Source organism: Arachis ipaensis, chromosome B10 (genome assembly GCF_059453495.1).
Source record: "Arachis ipaensis isolate K30076 ecotype BB chromosome B10, ASM5945349v1, whole genome shotgun sequence".
NCBI lineage: Eukaryota > Viridiplantae > Streptophyta > Magnoliopsida > Fabales > Fabaceae > Arachis > Arachis ipaensis.
In genome coordinates this window covers 140,206,520-140,227,400 of record NC_142435.1, presented here as the reverse complement: position 1 = coordinate 140,227,400, position 20,881 = coordinate 140,206,520, and the positions used below count along the sequence as shown (strand labels likewise).

Below are 20,881 nucleotides of genomic sequence, written 5' to 3'. Positions count from 1 at the left end.
CTCCTCCTTTTTTTTATGTGTTTCATCTTTATCGTTGTTTTTTATTACTGTTGTTGTTGCTGCATTTTTTCCCTCCTTCTCTTTCTATTGATTTTGAAACATTATGTATTTTTTCTTTTTTGTTTGATTTTTTCCTCCTAAGAAAAATTATAAGAATATGAAATAGGAAGAAGAAGAAGAAGAAACAGCAGAAGATGAGAAGGAGGAAGAGAAAGAGTTTTGAATTATGCAGAATACACCCAAATATCTTCGTGTTACATCCAAATTTACTGCAAATACAGAAAAATGTTTCCTCTAATGCTGCATTTTCTTCCTTTTTTTCCTTATTTCCTTCTTTTTTTTAGTTAAACGAATGTAAGTTCATCCTTTTCCAAGTAATTTTGCAGCATTATGTGTTTCTTCTTCTTTTTTGTTTGATTTTTTTGTTTTTATTCTTGTTAAGAGAGTACAACAACAAGAAATTTGAGAAGATAAAACAAAAAGGAAAAGATGAATAAGAAAAAAAGAAGAAGAAGAAGATGGTGATGATGATGAAAAAAAAAAGAAGCAGCAGAAGATGAAGAGGAGGAAGAGGAAAAGTTTTGAATTATGCAGAACTTATCAGAATAAAAATACACCCAAAATTCTTAAAATACACCCAAATATTCGTGTTATACCCAAATTTGCTGAAAATACAGAAAAATATTTCTTCTAATGCTGTATTTTTTCTTCTTCTTTTTTTCTTATTTTTTCTTTCTTTTAGTTAAATGAATGTAAGTTCATCATCTTCTAAGTAATTTTGCAGTATTATGTGTTTCTTCTTTTTTTGTTTGATTTTTTTGTTTTTATTCTTGTTAAGAGAGTAAAACAAGAAGAAACTTAAGAAGGTAAAACAAAAAAGAAAAGATGAAAAAAAAAAACAGCAGAAGATGAGAAAGAGGAAGAGAAAGAGTTTTAAATTATGCAGAACTTATCAGAATAAAAATACACCTAAATATCTTCGTGTTACACCCAAATATTTTCGTGTTACACCCAAATTTGCTGCAAATACAGAAAAATATTTCCTCTAATGCTACATTTTTTTTTCTGAATTGAACCACACCTTAGCCACTTGATTGGATTCAAAACAATAATAAATTTCGTTCTGGTTCAATTGACATTTTAAACCTGAATTATTCATTATCTTCAACAACGAGATAACTGATGATGGAGGAGAAAGAGAAAAAGAAAGGAGGAGAAGAAATTCCAATGAAAAAAGAAGGAGAAAGAAGAGGAGGAGGAAGAGGTAGTATTGATGACGACGATAATAAAAAAGAAAAATAACGAAGAAAATGCAATAACGGTACAAAACGCGTGAATATAAATAACTTATAAAGATCATACTTGTATAAAAAAACGCTTGTATGTGGAGATTAATTCTTTTTATAATCATAAGAATTGAAGTTTAAATAAAATCATATCTAACATTTTATACAACTAAATTCTAATCACTGAATTACTTAACTTTAATATTAAGTTAAGAGGATCATCTAAAAAATAATTGAGAACATATACAAGAGAGAGAAAAAAATTAGAAATGGATATTGTCACTCATATTTGATAGCATCACTTTTTCTTATAAATTTATATAAATATACAATGCAAAGAAATTGTGTGTAAAATATAAGATTATCAAAAATAAGAGTGACAATATATTATTTTTTTAAAAAATTTAAAATATAAAATATAAAGAAAGTCTGAGAGGCCAGTATTTTTATTAAAATTTGGCCAGTACTTAATCAATAAAAAAAGTGAGTAATTTTATACTATTGAATGATCTCACACTATTAAAAATATCAATAATGGATAATTAATGACTATAAATTACAAAATTATTGATGTTATTAATATGAAATTATGGATGTTATGAGTAAATTTATCAATTGAATTTGACATTTTTTCAAATTTAATTATGATAAAATTTAAAAATATGTGTATTAATTTGATAGTTACTTATGCAATAACTAAAAAATGATATGTGTATGGATGTAATATCTAATAAACATGAATTTAATTTCTAGATGTTAGTTGTATTTAATTATGGATGTTATATATATGAATTTATGAATGTTATGTGTATGAACTTAGATATTATAATATAATTATAAATACACATAAAAACACACAAACAAAAAATTAAATCAGTTTATTATCATACATCATTAGAGCTAGTGTGATTTTTTATATTCTCGAAAATTAGTTGACTGACATCAATTTCATCATATGAGTCAATCTGTCTGTTATTCAAATTATTCTTTAACTCCTTCTGATATAAATAATGTGTTAAGATCGAATTCAAATGTCATATTATTTGCAATGATCAAGGCAGCTTTTTATAAATTTTTTTAGTTTATCCCAATTATACTTGTAATTGAACTAAAATTATAATTTTTGGCCTTTTAAAAGAGTATACGCCTTCAAGATTCTTCTAACAAATGATAACCCTGTTACAGGTACAATGCTTTCACATTTGCTTTCTCCGTTGAATGATAATACATGAATTAATGGAAACAAAAATAAATTATAATTAAATCATTTAATACATATTATTATTACATTCTTTATTATTATTAGTCTTTATTGTATTGTTAAATATAAATTTTAAATTATAAAAAAGAATATTATGTATTAATTATAAAAATATTTAATAATTAAGAATATGATATTATAATCAATATCATTAATAAATGAGACTGATAAGAATATAATAAATAAATTGATAGTAAAGTGACATAAAAAATCAAACTGTTATTAAGTTATATAAATAAAATAAATTATAAAAAATTTTGACTAATTATAGTTAAAAATTTTTTGTTACCAAATTTTTTTTTTCTTTTTCTATTTGCAATTTAATCTGAAGTCCACAAGAAGCAACTGATTTGGTTGGATGTGTGATGTGAGTTTTACGATTACAATTAGAATTATACTACGTGTATATAAAAATCAGTTATCAAAGTTAGTCATTAGTATAAAATATATATTAGAATATAAATACACATTAAAAATAAATTAAATCACACATGTATTTATACATAAATACATTGGTGACTGATTATTTTAGTGGCTGATTTTAGTGTACAAATAATATTTTTTTTACAACTAATAATGCGTTTAACCAACTTGAGTTGGTCGAGTAGTTAGCTCACTCGTCTTTTTAAACAAGTATCGAGAGTTTGAATATTGTCCAGGGCATATAATAATTCATTGGTTAATAGTAAATTTTTAAATAAAGTTCAGATTCACAATAAAATAACTTTAACCTGTCGAATTGAAAAATACCTTGGATAACTAAAAAAACCTAATAAATGCGTTTAGTAGTGGAAATTTACAATTTGGACTATAATTCCTAGACGAAGTCACAAAGTGGCAATAACTATTTTTATTGTTCTTGTACGGTTAGTTTAATAATGAGTAGTATTACGTTAAGGAAAAGTCTACGGATCAGCAGATTTATTAAAATTTGGCCAGTATTTAGCTAACAAAAGAAAAATAAGTGATTTTCTACTATTAGATAAAATTTCACACCATTAAATATATTATTGATGGTTAAGTGATGGCTATAACTCACAAAATCTGATGCTCCTAGGACTCCTCTTATTATTAATTAGTACTATTAAGTATTAATAATGAAATAATTGAAAAGTGGGACACGCAATTAACGTAAGTTCCTTCACTTTCTGGGTTAGTGATGATTTAGTGGCTTGTCATGAATTGACTTTAACTTGAATCAACTGTGGCAAGATGCAACTTTTGGGATATGGATTTAAATTTGTTACTATTAGTCAACACTTATTAATTAACCAGGTCAATTATTAAAAAATTAATCATTTTTGTTAACGAGTATTTTAAGAATTTTTTAATCCTTATTAAATTATGTTTTAACCTTTATTTTTTTTAAGATTTAAAATTTAAAATTTAGAATTTAGAATTTAATTAAAATTTAAAATCTAAGACAAAAATATAATTTAAAAAAACTAATTGATATTAACTGAAAAAAATTATTTCTTTAATTAGAGTTTAAAAAATTTCTAGAATAAAATACTAATAAATTAACAAAATATATAATTATTTATGTATTTTTATCTAACATTTCTAATTTTTAGGAGAATATGAAGAGATAATTTATGACAAAACTCTTGAAATGTAATTTATTATTATATTATTAAAACAATTAAAAAAACAATATCTTAGCTTCTTACTATGTCGACTTTCAATTTATGTTCTTTTTGTTCATAATAAATATTGTATCAAAATAATTTACAAAAATATATAAGGGCAACCGGCAAGATTCATCAGCTGTAGTAAACAGCATAATCTTAAGTGAAAACAGATTCTTTGTTTAAAAGTGGCTAAATATTTTCATTATAAGTGAAAAAAGATTCTCTATCTATCATAGTTGTTTGTTATATGCTGCTTCTTGTTTATTGACCGCATGAAAAAGTTTTACACCAAGTAATAATTGAATTTAAACTCTTTATCTAACAGTTATTTCAAATTTTCAATGATGATTAAACAATAGTTTAATTAATCAATACATTGGATTTAGAAATGATGAAATCTTATCGTGAATAATTTTTTTTTATCATAGCATATTAACATGTGATAAATTTGTGATTATATTTATATTGGTGTACCAAAGGCACCCTACAACCTCACCAACCTACAGTTTGTTGTAGAGCCAAATGTGACACATTATCTCTCTTATAAAAACCTTCATAACAGAACATTATATTTGACCAGTAGATCACATTTATATTAATTTCATTATTTATTAAATAAGTATAGTAATAATAAATGTAAGATTAGAAAGATAATAAATATTATGTTCCGTTGAAAATTGTCTTCAATTTAATTTTTAGGAATAATATTTTTTAATATATATATTAAGAGTATTTCAAAGAGAAAAACAAAAATGTTAAAACTCATAACATAAAATATTCTTTTATTTATTACCTTGAATAACATTATTTTCTAAAGAATGTTGCATTCTTTATTTAACAAAGAGCATTAATATTCGTGGTTTAATTTTTTTTTGTTTGTACTAGGATATCCATCTGGTTGACAATGACTAATTTTTTGGGTATTACAGAAGTAAAGTGGGCAACCCTCTCAAGCAAGTTCGCTCTATTCCCACCTTTAGTGAGTATTGAATCTTGAAGAGATGATTAAGAAACACAGACTCTCATTGGGAGTGGATCCTCTCCAGTGAGAAAAAAACTGGATGGTATCCAGTGTTCAATCTAATCATTCATCGTTCTCTCTCTCTTATTTATTTCTGGTCCTACTCATAGAATCAAAGGTGATAGATCACACTGTATTTTATCAATTGTTAAAAAAACTGGAGAGGATCCTTTTCCGACTCTCATCCATATGTGCCAACTTGCGTTGGTTTGTGGTTTAAAATTAAACACTTAATTTGATATAAGAAAGATTAGTTTGCTCTATAAGCAAAACTTTATTTTTTGATCTAAATAGTGTGAAATATTTTATAGAATCATTAAATTATATCTATTTTTTTAGAGAGTTATTTTACATTCTTTTAGATATATTTATTTGAATTTAATTTTAATGCACTGTTAGCGTAAAATAATTTTATATTATATTTCAATCATATAACAATATATAAATAAAAATATAACTATTTTTTATATCGACTACGTAAATAGTCATCTAAAAAAATGAATGTAATTAGGCGATTATATAAAATATTTTAGGGTTTAGCGAATAGCGATAAACTCTATTTATTTTTTGGTTGTCCATAATATCCCCAATCCAACAGATCAAAAGCTAATTCGTCATCGATTTGAGTTTCATTTAAGGGTCTATCCAACACTTATTTAAGCTGACGAATAACCTAACTACTCGTCTAAGTTTTATATTTATTTACTTTTGATATAAGTGGGGTGGGCCAAGCCCATAGATATGGCCCACAAAATCATTCACACATGATTTGAAAATTGTTCGAAAAGAGATGCAAATCCAAGAAGAAGCCCATCATCGCCCTTTGGCAATCATACACAGAGCCACTCTCACAAAACGTGTCTCAGTCATATATTTTCTTATTCCATATATTACCCTTTTCATGTTATTAATTAAAATAAAAAAGTTATTATTATGTTTTGGCTGATTTAGTGATTTCATATTTGATATGATGATAATAAAGCAGTGAATGATGACTCCCTCTTCTTCCTGCTTCCTTGTCCTCTCTTCTTCTTGTTCTTGATGTTATGCAACCCTTTGAAGCCGGCATCTACTAAAACCCATTTCCCAAACACTTCAAAATATCTCTTCCTTTTCTCTCTTTTACTGATTGGATCATCACTTCTTCTTCAATTCGCCTTCAAAATACAGAAAAGAGGTCCCTTTTCTTGTATTTTGAGATTTTGATCCATCTGAAGGGGACCTTAAAATCTTGGATCTTTCCGATTGCTATCATTTCAAAGTTTCAATCTTTTCAGATTTTAGCGTGCTGGGTGGATCCGATTTCGGTCTGAAACTGCTGAATTTGATCTGAAATTTGGAGGTTTTTGTTTGGTCTTCTTTGGATTATCATTATTTTCTTTAAATCTCTGCTTTGAAATGGTCTATTTCCATAACTCAATCTCTCTCTGCAACTCCACCATGGCGAATTCGATTTGCTCCTCGGATTCTGGCTCAAAATCGAGGCCAAACAACAGCAGCAACCACCTTAATCGGAATCGGAGGGTTCCAATTTCATCATCATCATCATCGGCCAATTCGCTTCAGATTCCACCTTGTGACCGATCTCGATTGGCCATAGTTGATGTTGTGATCTTCATCGCAGTTATCAGTGCAATCTTGTACTTGTTCTTCCCTTACATAGAGCTTGTGATTATAACCTCCATAAGGGTTTCAAAAGTGGTATTTTGTGTGATGAAAGAGGAGTTTTCGGTGGCGCCTTCGATCTATATCGCAATAGTGATGAGTATTGTGTGTGCTGCATTGGCAACTTGGGGTGTTGTGGCTTGCACTAGCAGGAAGTGTGGAAACCCCAATTGCAAGGGTTTGAGGAAGGCTGCAGAGTTTGATATTCAGTTGGAGACTGAAGATTGTGTCAAGAATTCGGGTTCTGTGAGCAAGGATGGTGGAGGAGGAGGTGGCGCCGGTGCTGCCGGCATTAAGAAGGGTCTATTCGAGCTTCCTCGTGATCATCATAGGGAGCTGGAAGCTGAGCTTAAGAAGATGGCACCAATCAATGGAAGGGCTGTACTTGTTCTCCGGGCTAGGTGCGGCTGCTCGGTTGGTAGGTTGGAGGTTCCCGGGCCGAAGAAGCATCCGCGGAAGATCAAGAAGTAGTAAAGAAGGATTGATTTAATTATAGGGCTGAAGGGATTTAAAATTTGAGAATGAATACTGAAAATTTGTAGTAGTGCTACTTTTTATGGATGAGGAGACATTATTTTCTATATGATCATTCTAAGTAGGAACTCTTTTTAGGGATGGACATGTCTTTAAATAAGCTCCCCTTTTGGCAATAAGTTGTAAGGAATTATGGGTTATACACAGTGGGATATACCTGGGAATATAAGAAACTATTTATTTTATTTTTATACCTCTCTATAGTTTTATGAACTGTTATGTGGTTCATCTAGCTTAATTCTTTTGTTTGATTTTGGTTATTGTTATGTGCTGTTTTTGCAATGATTGCACAGGATTTTGAGTTATGAAGGGCATTGCTCAATGCTTAAGTACAGAACTGTCTTTTTTATACAGGTAATCCATCCATAAACTCTGGTTTTCTGTTTGAATTGTTTCGCTTCATAATTGGATTCTCATATGGAGGTTTAGAGAAGGGTTTAGTGTGATAGCTTTGGGGGTAATTTATGTTCATGTCTCGTCGTCTCTTTTTGCAGTTTGCTGTTTCTTACACCTTGCCCATTTTATTGGACTAATATTTGGATTGTTACTTTTTAGAGTCATGATGTTCTTATTATACCCTGATTTTATTTTCCCAATAATTTTTGAAAACGGATATATCTTGATTAATTGTTTTTGACTCTTTGCATAAATATAACAAAACTGTTTTGTTGTCCCTGCAACATGGTCATTACCTCTGTTCCTCCCTATGAGATACACTTTGCTTACATTTCTGTCTAGTCACAAAGTCTTCCTTAAACTCACAGGATTTGAATTTTCGTATGCTTGATTGTGATATGTTGTTTAGTATCTACAAGGTACTAGCTAATAACTTTTCATGTTTTTGGTGGAAGAGCATTTACTTGCACTCATGAATGTTTATAAGTGAGGTCATTGTACAAGTGAATCTCTTCCTCATCCATTTTTAGTGGATAAATAGATTGGACATTTTTTTTTATTCGATCTGAATTTGTGTTTGTATTTGATGATAATCTGAATACTTGATTGTTTCATTCTGAATTTAGATTATCTATAATCTCCTCAATTTTAAGAATTAAGCCTATTGCAAAGCAACCCATCTTGTGTCAGTTACAATCAGTATATATAGGTTTGATGAATAATAGTCTTAGTTTCTGAATTTAAGATACTTCATGAAATTTCTTCTGTTTCATCCTCTTGGTTCTTAATTGCACTCTATAGATATCCTGTGGCATTTTTGCAAATAAATTTATCATTTTTTAAGTGGATGAGTGATATTACCATATTGTGAATTTTGATTTTAGAGTTAAAGTGTAAGAGAAAACTTTAAAGTATAAATTGGACTTAGCATCACACTCCTTCCCATTTTCTCCAAAACCTGAACTTGCAAGAGCTAGCACTTATGGGATTAGGTATATGTTAAAGGTTGTTTGGGAGTTCTCAATTTTTAGACAGAAAAATCTCCTTTTCAATATCCATTAGAATATAAAATGAGAACTTAGAATCAAGCATTAATCAGCTAGATCTTTTTGTGTTTAGATTGCATCCTATCATAGAAGATTCATGTCACATTTTCTGAGTGCATTACATTCAAGACCATATTCACAGTTCTGCTTGTTTTAGCTGTCAAATTTTTAGTAATCATGTTATTTATTATGTATGTTTTTGGAGAACTTATTGCATACAAATGGAGCACCAGAGTGGATTGGATAGAAGTCTAATTCAATTATGTTTCACAAGCACTATGGTAGTGTTTGCAAGCAAATTTTTTTAGGATATAATTACATGGACAGTAAAATGCTAAATATGAGTCCTAAGTGTGGTTGATAGTAATTTTAAGTTTTTAACATTAGAAAACGGGACTGTTCGGGAAAAAAAATTATTAGACAACAAAAATTGTGGACAAGTCTTTTTGGATATGAAAGTGAAAACACATGTGGAGATTTTAAATGTTTATAAGATGTAGCTCTAAGGTAGCGTTTGGAATGGGATACTGGGACTGAGACTTGTTAGCCAAAGATTGGAATTAAAATTTCAGTATTTCTAGTAAGTGAGGATACAGGGAATTGAAATTTTGGAGACGGAGACAAAAATTTTATTAATATTTATTTCCTAAAATGTCGTCATTAAAAATTTCATATCTCAAGTTTATCCCTTACCATCCCCCACTGCCAACACTTCTTCACACCTCTGCCAACCCTAAACTTGCCACCACACCTTTGTCATCATTGATCCACCACCACCAACAACAATAATACCAAGAGCAGTAACAATCATTTAAACATATTTCAAAATCAGATTCAATAATCTCATAGACAAGAAGATTTTAAAATCAGAAAAGAAAAGAGAAGAACAGAAGACAGAATTGAGGCGGTAGGAGAGAGAAAGGAAGCAGGAGGAGACGATGGTGATAGAGAGGAGCTACCGCCGCCAAACAAGGAATGGAAGGGATGCGCTAATGAACAGCTCTAGTCGTGGGAAGAAGGACTCACGACAGAGGGATGAACGCGAGAAAGAGCAGGCGATCTCCGACGAGCAATCCCGGTGGTGGTCAGAGTGGTCAATTGATATCTTGCATATCTAGGTGTGGGTCAGGGTGAACGGGTGCAGTGCCAAAATGAGGGTGAAAAAGGAGTGAGTATGGGGAGACTATGCCATTTGAGCTATTATTCATTGGCAGTCTCTGTATTTATCTTAAATCAAACATAATATTGAGATATAACACAATTTTATATGCTTTACACTAAATATAATACAGAGATTTAATTTCTCAATCTCAATCTCTTCTCCAAATGTAGTCTGAGAAATTTCTATCCTTATCTATTGTCTTCATTTTCCTAAGCATACATAAAATTTGAAAATTTTGTCACACGCAGATTTGAGAACTCAAAGTTGAGTGCATTTGGCCACAAATCACTAAAACAATTAAACATTTATTTTATCAGATTAAAACTTTGATTAAAAATGTCTTGGTGTTGCTGGTATTTTTTAAAAGTCTTATCTGTCTCGCACTTTAAAAATTATATGATAGTATTTGATAAAGTTGTTCTTAAATTTCTAAAATAATTATGTTAGACAAAAATAGAACAAAATATTATATTAACCAATACATTAGGTAAAATAAAGTTTTCAACTTTGAAAGGTACAATTGAGTTTCGAAAAATCTTTGAAAGGTGATTTTAAAATCACTTATTAGTTTTAAAAGACAAGTCTAAGCTCATAAATTTATTTATTTATCAAATACAAAATGTCGACGTATAATTTTAAAATGCAAAGGCCTTCAACTAGGTAATTATAAATTCTGATCACTACAATTATATTGGTTTTTTAAGTACAGTATCACGTTCAAGACCAATTCAATTAGGTATTCATAATCCATTAAAATTAGCCATTTTTTGTCCTTTATTACAAAAATTCAAATAAATAACAGTTATATATATATATATATTAAGGTAAAAGAATTTTAATATAAAAATAATTTTAAAGTTATACTTCAAGATGAGGCTAAAAGATGTTATACCTGCATATGGTGGGTCTGGAATTTTTTTTTTTTTGAAATAAATAAAAAAAAATTATTTCCAAAAATTAATTATTTGAATTTTAATTTTAGAGATATGTTTTTTTTGCATTAAGGGTAAGTTCGCCACAACCCCCGGCGAACTCCACTATTTCAATAGAGTTTGCCGCACCTCCGACGAACTTCACCTTGAGTTTCCCAAATAAAAGCATGGCTGCTGGAGAACGGAGCTAAATACCACAATTCTATTCTTCTCTTTGGTTTTCATCTTGACATTTTTTTTCTACAATGTCAATAAATCCGTTGTTATTCATTCATTATGTTGGTGAAATAGTGTATGATGAAGAAGGTTCTATCGTTTTTAAGTCTGGACAACCAATAATTACGTACATGACACCAGAAGTCAACAATCTAACAGCGTTAAAGAATTTGATATTACATTCCGTTGGACAGCAACACACGAAAAGAGTGAAAAAAATTTACTACAGATATCCAACCGAAGTAGATGACAATTTGTTTTATAAAAGGTATATTACAATTGTCTTTGTTCCTATGTTATTATGTTTATTAGACCACGGTTTTGAGAAATATTTCTGTTGTTTTGAATTAGGTATCGGTTACGTGACAACGAGGACGTACATCTTATAAGGTCCTGGCACAATTGATGGACAAATAATCATCTGTTGGAATTATTCGTGTTTCTAGTTGAGTTGGTAGACGATGATCATCTGCGAATACTGTTGATGATAACGTTAAGTGGAACTGTTAGAAGAAATTTTAGAAGGACAATGGTCGATCTAAATATGCCACCGGAAGGTAGTCAAGAGGGGTCAAACGTTGAACTTGGTAATGCTAACATGATGGAAGATAATGTTGAAAATCATGAGGGTTCTGCTATCAGGGGGCAACCTCTGGAACCCCCTACCTCCCTCTCCCTCCACCGCGTCTCCCTCTACCTCTACCTCTCCCTTGCCCCCTACCTCTCCCTCTCCCAGCATGAGGCCGCACCTCTGGAAGGTCACCATCCTCTGGCTGATACAGCTCTAGAGTATCTGGGTGGTGAATCAGCAGGTCATCTGGCACAACTCCACACGCTACCAAGTGTTGGTCACCATGACCAAACAATTCTATGTGGCCCCACCAAAGATACCAGGTCATGTACAGCGTGATGGACGCAAGTCGATAAGATGGTGTATTGGTGCGGGATTTATAACCCACAAACTAACCGGCAAGTGCACCAGGTCGTACCAAGTAGTACCTCAAGTGAATGAGGGTCGATCCCACGAGGATTGATGGACTAAACAACAATAGTTAAGTGGTTTATTTAGTTAGACAAACAGAAATTGGTGTTTGAAGGTTCAAAAGCATTAACAGTAAATTCAGTAAATCAGAAAGCAAGCAGTAAACAAGTGGTGAATGATATATGGAGAAACAGTTAAAGCTTCAGAGTTATCTATTTTCTGTATTGACTTTTCTTACTAACTATTTTAATCATGCAAGATTTAATTCATGGCAAACTATAAGTGACTAAACCCTAATTCCTTAGACCTTTTTAGTCTCCTCTAAAATTCATCAACCGCCAATTCCTTGGTCACTTAATTCCAATTAGAGGGTGAAGTTCAATTCTAGTTTATATACCGCAAAAACCCTAATTACCCAAATATAAGAGGATTATACGTCATGTATCCCGTTAAGTCCAGATAATTAGAAATTTAGGAGAATATATTTTCAAGTTGTTGTTCAAGTAAAGAGCTTTTTCAAGTTATACAAGAACTCAATTAGAACAAGGGTCATACTTCCGTTCCACCCAGATTCATAAAATAAAGAACGAAAATAATTCTTGAATTAGAAATCAGTACATGAATTAAAATAGAAAAATAATAGTATCAATCCATACAATGGACAGAGCTCCTAACCTTAACAGTGGATGTTTAGTTGTTCATGGTTCAGAGAGAAAAACTAGAATTCGTTAAAACTATAAATTTCTGAATGAGGTAGAAGAGAAGAGAGCCCGAAGGGCTGATTCTTTTTCCTTTTTATATCTAATCCTAATTAATGTAAAATGTATTTCATAAAAACTAAATAATATCATTTTCTAATTATAAATAAAATAAAAGTTTAAATCAAAATTAATTTAATCAATCCGTGCAGCCTTTGGAATGAATTGGGGACCACTTGAGTTATTGAGGTCCACGCTGAACTTGGAAATTCTCAAGTTCAACGTGGACGAGGCAGTGGCTAAACTTGTGCTTTTCTTGAGTCCACGCTGAATTTGGAAATTCTCAAGTTTAGCGTGGAGGAGGCAGCACGAAATGGAAGAAAATGGTATACTATTATATATCGTTGGAAAGCACTGAAAGTTAGCTTTCTAATGCTGCTAAAATCACGTCAATTGGACCTCTGTAGCTCAAGTTATTCTTGTTTGAGTGCAAGGAGGTTGGGGTTGACAACATCATTTGCTTTCTTCCTTTTCTGCTGTAAAACTCCGTCAAATCCATCCGAATGCTACCTGAAATAAACAAAAATTGCAAACAACTCAAAGTAGCATTCATAGTGGCTAAAGGTAATTAAATCTTGATTAAACTCAACAATTTGAATGCAAATTTACTAAGAAAAGATAGAAAAGATGCTTACGCATCACAACACCAAACTTGAATTATTGCTTGTCCTCAAGCAACCAAAATTAGTACATGATAAAGATGTGAATTTGCATGAGAGGTGAGAGTTCAGTTAGGTTCATCTCTCTTCTTGAAGTGGGGTTTACTATTGTAATTCTGAACAGTTTTGGCATCTCACTCTCCTTTGAATCAGAGGAATGTCACTGTCATTCGAAATTAGGATCCGGATCATATTATGAATTCTCTGATCCTTATACTTCAATTTAATCCTTGAACACAGCAAATTTCCTTTAATTCTCTTTTCTTAGGTGCTTTGCACCTTGAGCCTAACCGTGACTTTAAATATTTTGTCCCAAGCTTCACTTGACACAAAAATACCACAAGCACTTAACCGGGGAACTCTCTTTAGGTTATGATTTTTCTTTTAGTTACTCCCAGACAGTGGTGCTCAAAGCCTTTGGCATACTCTATTAAATACACTTGATCTTGACTCTTAGTGCTCTGTCTCAAGGATTACTTGACACAATTACACCACAAGCATATGACTAAGAAAATAACTCTTTGAGCTTTTAATCATGTCTGACCTTCCTAGTCATTGATGCTCAGAGCCTTGGACCTTGCTTTTATTTTTCTTTTGCTTCAAAGATTAAGCTTTTGTTTAATTCAGAAAATTCATAATAGTTCTCTAAATTCCTATTCCTTATGCATTAACATCCCTTTATTCAAATTCAACTAAGCATTGTTCATATCATGCATTCAAAATCACAAATAATACCACCACATTTAACTAAATAAGACTACTCTTAAATATAACTCAATTTCTCATGCAATACATCACTTCTTTTCTTTTCTTTTCTTTTCTTTTTATTTTCAAGCTCAGTGAGCAATACATGAGACATTTTTTTAACTAAAAGCAAATAACAGAATGAAACTAAATCTAAGAACTGAAAGTACTAAAGATCATGCAAGAAATCAAAGCAACAAAAAATAGAAGACAACAAAATAAGAGCAGAAGAAGAAATAGAATGAAAGGAACTCAACCACCTCAATTATGCTGGTGGCCATCTCATTCTTCCGGCTGTGGTCCTCCAACACTAAACTTAAAAGTTTGCTTGTCCCAAGCAAAGAAAAACTCCAGGGTGTCAAAAATTCTTTTTAATTGCTCCTGTTCTTATTCTAATCACTCTGCATGACCAAAACACATGTAAAACAAGAAAAATTCTAAAAAAAGTGAGATAAAATGATTTAAAACCAGAACTAAAATAACTATAATGCTAAAATCAAAATAACTATAAAATTAAAACCAAAGTAACTGCAAAACTAAGGATACTAGTAGTTGGGTTGCCTCCCACAAGTGCTTCTTTAATGTCACTAGCTTGATACTTGATTGTTGAATTTTCTTCCTCTTCTTCCAGTTGGTTAAAAGAAATGTCTCCAAGAGGGGAGAGGTGAAAATTAGTGTCCTTGGACTTGAATTTCTCCTAACAAGCTTTCTTTTATTGTTATTAGCTTGATTCACCTTGCTTGTTGGGGTAGAGGTTGGATTGCTTTTTGTTGACCTTCTCTTTTTCATGGATATTGTCTTTTGTTTCTTGGTCACAATCCCCTTTTTTGTGCTTTCCTTGATTGCCTTCACTTCTTTGATTTCAAAATTTGGGTATTGTGTGATAGTTGGAGTGTACCCTTCATCAAGAACTTCTTGAATTGGTGGTTCAATAAACTCACCCTCTATGCCACTCTTTGCTTCATTGGAGTGTAGATTCCCATAATTGTTTTCATCCCTTACAACCTTCTTTGTTTGTGCATCTTTCTTCTTTGTTGGTGCATCTTCCTCCTTTATTTTTGCATCTTCCTCTTCTTCCATGTGTGAGGGTGGAGAGTTCTCTAATTCACTGAAGTATGAACTCCTTTGATTTATTTCCTCACTTTCTTCCATAGGATCTTGCATTATATCTCTTGGGAAGGAATTTACTTGTTTCTTTTTCTGGGGCTTGATAATCAACTCCACATATTTCTCTACATTTTGACACTCATCCTTATATCATGTATGAATTATTTCATGAGAAGCTCAAGAGATGATGGTTCTTGATATGAATAAGGAGATGGTGGCTCTTGATATGAATAAGAAGGAGATGATGGTTCTTGATAAGAGTAAAAAGAGGACGGTTCTTGGTATGAATAGGGAGATGGTGGCTCTTGATATGGGTAGAAAGATGATGGTTCTTGATATGGATAGAGAGGTGGTGGTTCTTGGTATGAATATGGAGATGGTGATGGTGGTTCTTGATAGTTGGAACATGGAGCACTGAAGTTTCTTTGGTTTTGACTTTGCCAACCAAAATTCGGGTAATTACTCCATCCACAATAATATGGATCACTACTTGAGTGTGAGTAGTAACCCATGTGATCTCTCTCCATTATTTTTCCTTAGCACAAAACACCAAATAGAATTAAACGCACCATGTGGTAAACAGGCAAGTAAAGAAGAAAGAACATAAAGAAAAATAAAAATAAATAAAAAATAAAAATAAAATAAAATATAAAAGAAAATGAAAATAAAAGAAAAATAAAATAAAAAAATAAACTAAATAATTAAGAAAATAAAATAACTAATAAGCAAAAAGGAGTATAAAATTCAAACTTAATGAGTAAAATAACTAGGAAGAATAAAAACAACTAAGGGGACACCAAACTTAATTTCAGAAATTAAGAGAAAAAATTTTAAATAAAATAAAACAAAATAATTTTTTTTAATTTTAAAGAAATAAGTTAAATGAAATTAAAGCAAAAACGCCTAATCTAAGAAATCAAACAACCAGTAGTTGTCAATCACAGTCAATCCTCGGCAACGGCACCAAAAACTTGGTACGAGATTTATAACCCACAAACTAACCGGCAAGTGCACCGGGTCGTACCAAGTAGTACCTCAAGTGAATGAGGGTCGATCCCACGAGGATTGATGGACTAAGCAACAATAGTTAAGTGATTTACTTAGTTAGACAAACAGAAATTGGTGTTTGAAGGTTCAAAAGTATTAACAGTAAATTCAATAAATCAGAAAGCAAGCAGTAAACAAGGTGTGAATGATATATGGAGAAACAGTTAAAGCTTCAGAGTTATCTATTTTCTGGATTAACTTTTTTTACTAACTATTTTAATCATGCAAGATTTAATTCATGGCAAACTATAAGTGACTAAACCCTAATTCCTTAGACCTTTTTAGTCTCCTCTAAAATTTATCAACCGCTAATTCCTTGGTCACTTAATTCCAATTAGAGGGTGAAGTTCAATTCTAGTTTATATGCCGCAAAAACCCTAATTACCCAAATATAAGAGGATTATACGTCACGTAGCCTGTTAAGTCCAGATAATTAGAAATTTAGGAGAATATGTTTTCAAGCTGTTATTCAAGTAAAGAGTTTTTCCAAGTTATACAAGAACTCAATTAGAACAAGGGTCGTACTTCCGTTCCACCCAGATTCATAAAATAAAGAACAAAAACAATTCTTGAATTATAAATCAGTACATGAATTAAAATAGAAAAATAATAGTATCAATCCATACAATAGACAGAGCTCCTAACCTTAACAGTCGAGGTTTAGTTGCTCATGGTTCAGAGAGAAAAACTAGGATTCGTTAAAACTGTAAATTTCCAAATGAGGTAGAAGAGAAGAGAGCCCGAAGGGCTTATTTTTTTCCCTTTTTATATCTAATCCTAATTAATGTAAAATATATTTGCTAAAAACTAAATAGTATCTTTTTCTAATTATAAATAAAATAAAAGTTTAAATCAAAATTAATTTAATCAATCCGTGCGGCCTTTGGAACGCATTGGGGACCACTTGAGTTATTGAGGTCCATGCTGAACTTGAAAATTTTCAAGTTCAGCGTGGATGAGGCAGTGGCTAAACTTGTGCTTTTCTTGAGTCCACGCTGAACTTCAAAATTCTCAAATTCAGCGTGGAGGAGGCAGCGTGAAATGGAAGAAAATGGTATACTATTATATATCGTTGGAAAGCTCTAGAAATTAGCTTTCCAATGCCGCTAAAATCACATCAATTGGACCTCTGTAGCTCAAGTTATTTTTGTTTGAGTGCAAGCAGGTTGGGGTTGACAGCATCATTCGGTTTCTTCCTTTTCTGCTGCAAAGCTCCGTTAAATCCATCCGAATGCTACCTGAAATAAACAGAAATTGCAAACAACTCAAAGTAGCATTCATAGTGGCTAAAAGTAATTAAATCTTGATTAAACTCAATAATTTGAATGCAAATTTACTAAGAAAAGATAGAGAATATGATCACGCATCATGTATATGGAGTTGATGGTCTGCACGAGCATCCCACATCTAACTCCAGTCATCCAGAAAATGTTGGAACCACTCACCTCAACGAACCTACCATCATATCGATGCATCTAGTCGATGTTCTGAGGCCTGGTCGAAATGTGTTGTAGGTCACCGAACTGACACACAACTCGGTCAACCTGATACCACTCGACGATAGCAAAGCGAAGGAGCGGACATACAACTGCTGCCGAGGCTTCAGCCTCACCTATCCCCGGTGAAACTACACCTTGGAGCTGTAGGTCAGCATACGACGTCCAGTCAATCTGTTCACAAAATGCAAGACGCATCATATACAAGTTTCAAACTTAATTTACATAAAATTATAATTCTTAAATCTTTATCACTTACATTGATGATGCCGATCCCATTCAGCATACGCCTATAATGCCTAAGCATGTTCTCACTTCTGGCATTGTCTGGACAATACTCAACCCACCTAAAATACCAATAATGATTACACATTATTTCTCAATTTCATTAAATAATGAAGAAAAGTACAAAAACCAATAATACCTCTCAACTAGCGAAAATCGACGAGTCTCAAATCCATATGGGCATAGCAGTGGAATATGGTGATAGGCCTAAGAGGGTAGCAAACTGACACAACCACCCAAATTGTGCTGACTATGCTCCGTGGCACGACACATCTAGCGGTACAGCCATGCCAGCACAACCGAGCCCCATGACAACCTGCCACATCTGTCAAGGTCCTCTAACAGGGGAGCCACCTTATGTGTACCCGAGAGTCAAATGCATCAGGGAATAAGATGTCCCCGATCACCTGCATGATATACCCTCTTGTGTACCGTAACAAGCACTACTCAGTGGCGTCCTGCTCCAGTTCTCCACAGATGGTATTGTAAAACCATGTGAGTTTGACAGTCCACTTTGTCTGTGACTATCTATCCTCTAGGCTCAGAACAGCACCCAGTAGCTGCTAACAGAAGTCCTCAATGGACTATCCATCATGGTGCTGCTCCCACCCACCGATGCAGCCACTAACAGGATCACTATCAATCCTGAGTCCCAATTGGTACGCCACATCCTACAAGGTGATAGTCATCTTCCTGCATGGCAGATGAAATGTATGGGACTCAAGTCTCAATCTCTCTATCAACGCTGACGCCCATGGCTAGTCATGCTCGAACTCCACCATGTATGCCACATATTCAAACCCAACTCATCTGAAATATGGCCTAATATGCTCAGGCGGGCATCTCATCGAATTCCGTTTGGTGCGCAAGATTCGAGACGCCTACTAAACAAAATAAACAAGTTAAAAAAAAAGAGGGACAATACATAAAATTATAAAATTACATTTTATTACAATATAATAAACAAGAGTGATAAAAGTGTACCATTCAATCAAGTATGCCTACAATTTGCTCAGCCTGATCCAATCTATAAAGCGTATGCTCGTACCCAAATAACTATTGCTCCATCTAACTACACTCTAGTAAAACAAAATAAAATAAACTGAATTCAATTCCTTTTACATTTTTTTTAAAAGACATATTTAAACTAACTAATTGTCTACCTTACATCTTAATCAGTTTATAAACTTACTAATTAATATGTAAACCAACTACATGATCATATCAACTAACTCTATAAACATACTAATGAATAATTAACTGATAACATAATTTTACTAACTATGTATCATTCTAATATAATCTAATTACATATTCAACTAACTCTATAAACATACTAGTGAATAATTAACCGATAACTTAATTTTACTAACTATGTATCATTCTAATCTAATCGGACTACATATTCAACTAATTAACATCTAACTCACAACTTAAACTAACTATTTCGACTAAACTAACAAACAATTAACTATTACGTTACTCTAACTAACATGTTATAAACATAAACAGTAACTCTACCTGAAAACAATAATATAAAAAATCTAACTAACATGTAAACAGTAACTCTAACTAACATGTTATATACTGACATGAAGCTAACGATATAGTAGATAAAGGACTTTACGGACGTCGAAAGACAGAAAATCTTGTAGAGAAGATTCTGAAAATGACAAACAAAGAAGGAAAAAAGGATAGTTAGAAGAGAGAAAGGTTGAAAGCGACAAAATGAATAGCCCCACGGTTATATACTATGGCAAACTCAAGGTGAAGTTCGCCAAGGGTGCGCGAACTCTATTAAAATAGTGGAGTTCGCTGGGGGTTCGACGAACTTGCCCTTAATGCAAAAAAAAAAAAAACGTATCTCTGAATTTAAAGTTCAAATAATTTGTTTTTGGAAATATTTTTTTTATTTCAGAAAAAAACTCGTCTATTGTGAGAAGTTTTTTGTCTATTGCGAAAAAGATTTAATATAGAGTATTTACCCATTTTGGTCCTCAAAGAATTCCGGGTCAGACACTTTAGTTTTCAACTAAAATTAATTACTCGATTGGTCCCTAACAATTAATTCTGTCAGTCACTTAGGTCCTTGGCTCCGTCAACTCTAACAGAAGACAAAATTATCCCTAACAACTCTAACATGGGACAAAATGTTCAAAAACGACACTATTCTTTCCAAATTTTCATCATATCTCGCATAATCCTAACATTCATACCCTCCTTCTTCACCTTGATAGTGTTCATTTTCATCTTTTCCTTCCTCCTCTTCAGCTCCAAGATCAAGCCATGGTGTAACTGCCACGTATGTCGTACCTACCTCAACATGTCATGGACCACACACTTCCTAAATCTCTGTGACTGGTACACCCACCTCCTCTGCACTTCACCCACCAAAAGCATCCACCTCCACGTCCTCGATAACAACATCACCTCCAACCCCGACAATATCTATCACATCCTCAAGACCAAGTTCCACAATTACCCCAAGGACAAGCCTTTCTCCACTCTCCAGCAAGCAATATAGATTCTTGGACATTAGGATATCATGATAAGATTCTCCTTCGACATAATATGTAAATTCTCATTTGGAATGGACCCCGAGTGCTTCATTCCTTCTTTTCTAGAGTCTAAGTTGACAGACAGCTTCGACCTC

The 20,881-nt window shown here is 32.3% G+C and overlaps 1 protein-coding gene across 1 annotated transcript; it reads left to right on the top strand.

The window, feature by feature from the left end:
* Positions 1–6,137: 6,137 nt before the first annotated feature.
* Positions 6,138–7,587, top strand: LOC107623935 (Ribosomal protein L34e superfamily protein). The gene has a single exon (XM_016326343.3). The coding sequence runs from the start codon at positions 6,598–6,600 to the stop codon at positions 7,333–7,335; it is 738 nt and encodes a 245-aa protein (XP_016181829.1). The 5' UTR covers positions 6,138–6,597; the 3' UTR covers positions 7,336–7,587.
* Positions 7,588–20,881: the final 13,294 nt, after the last annotated feature.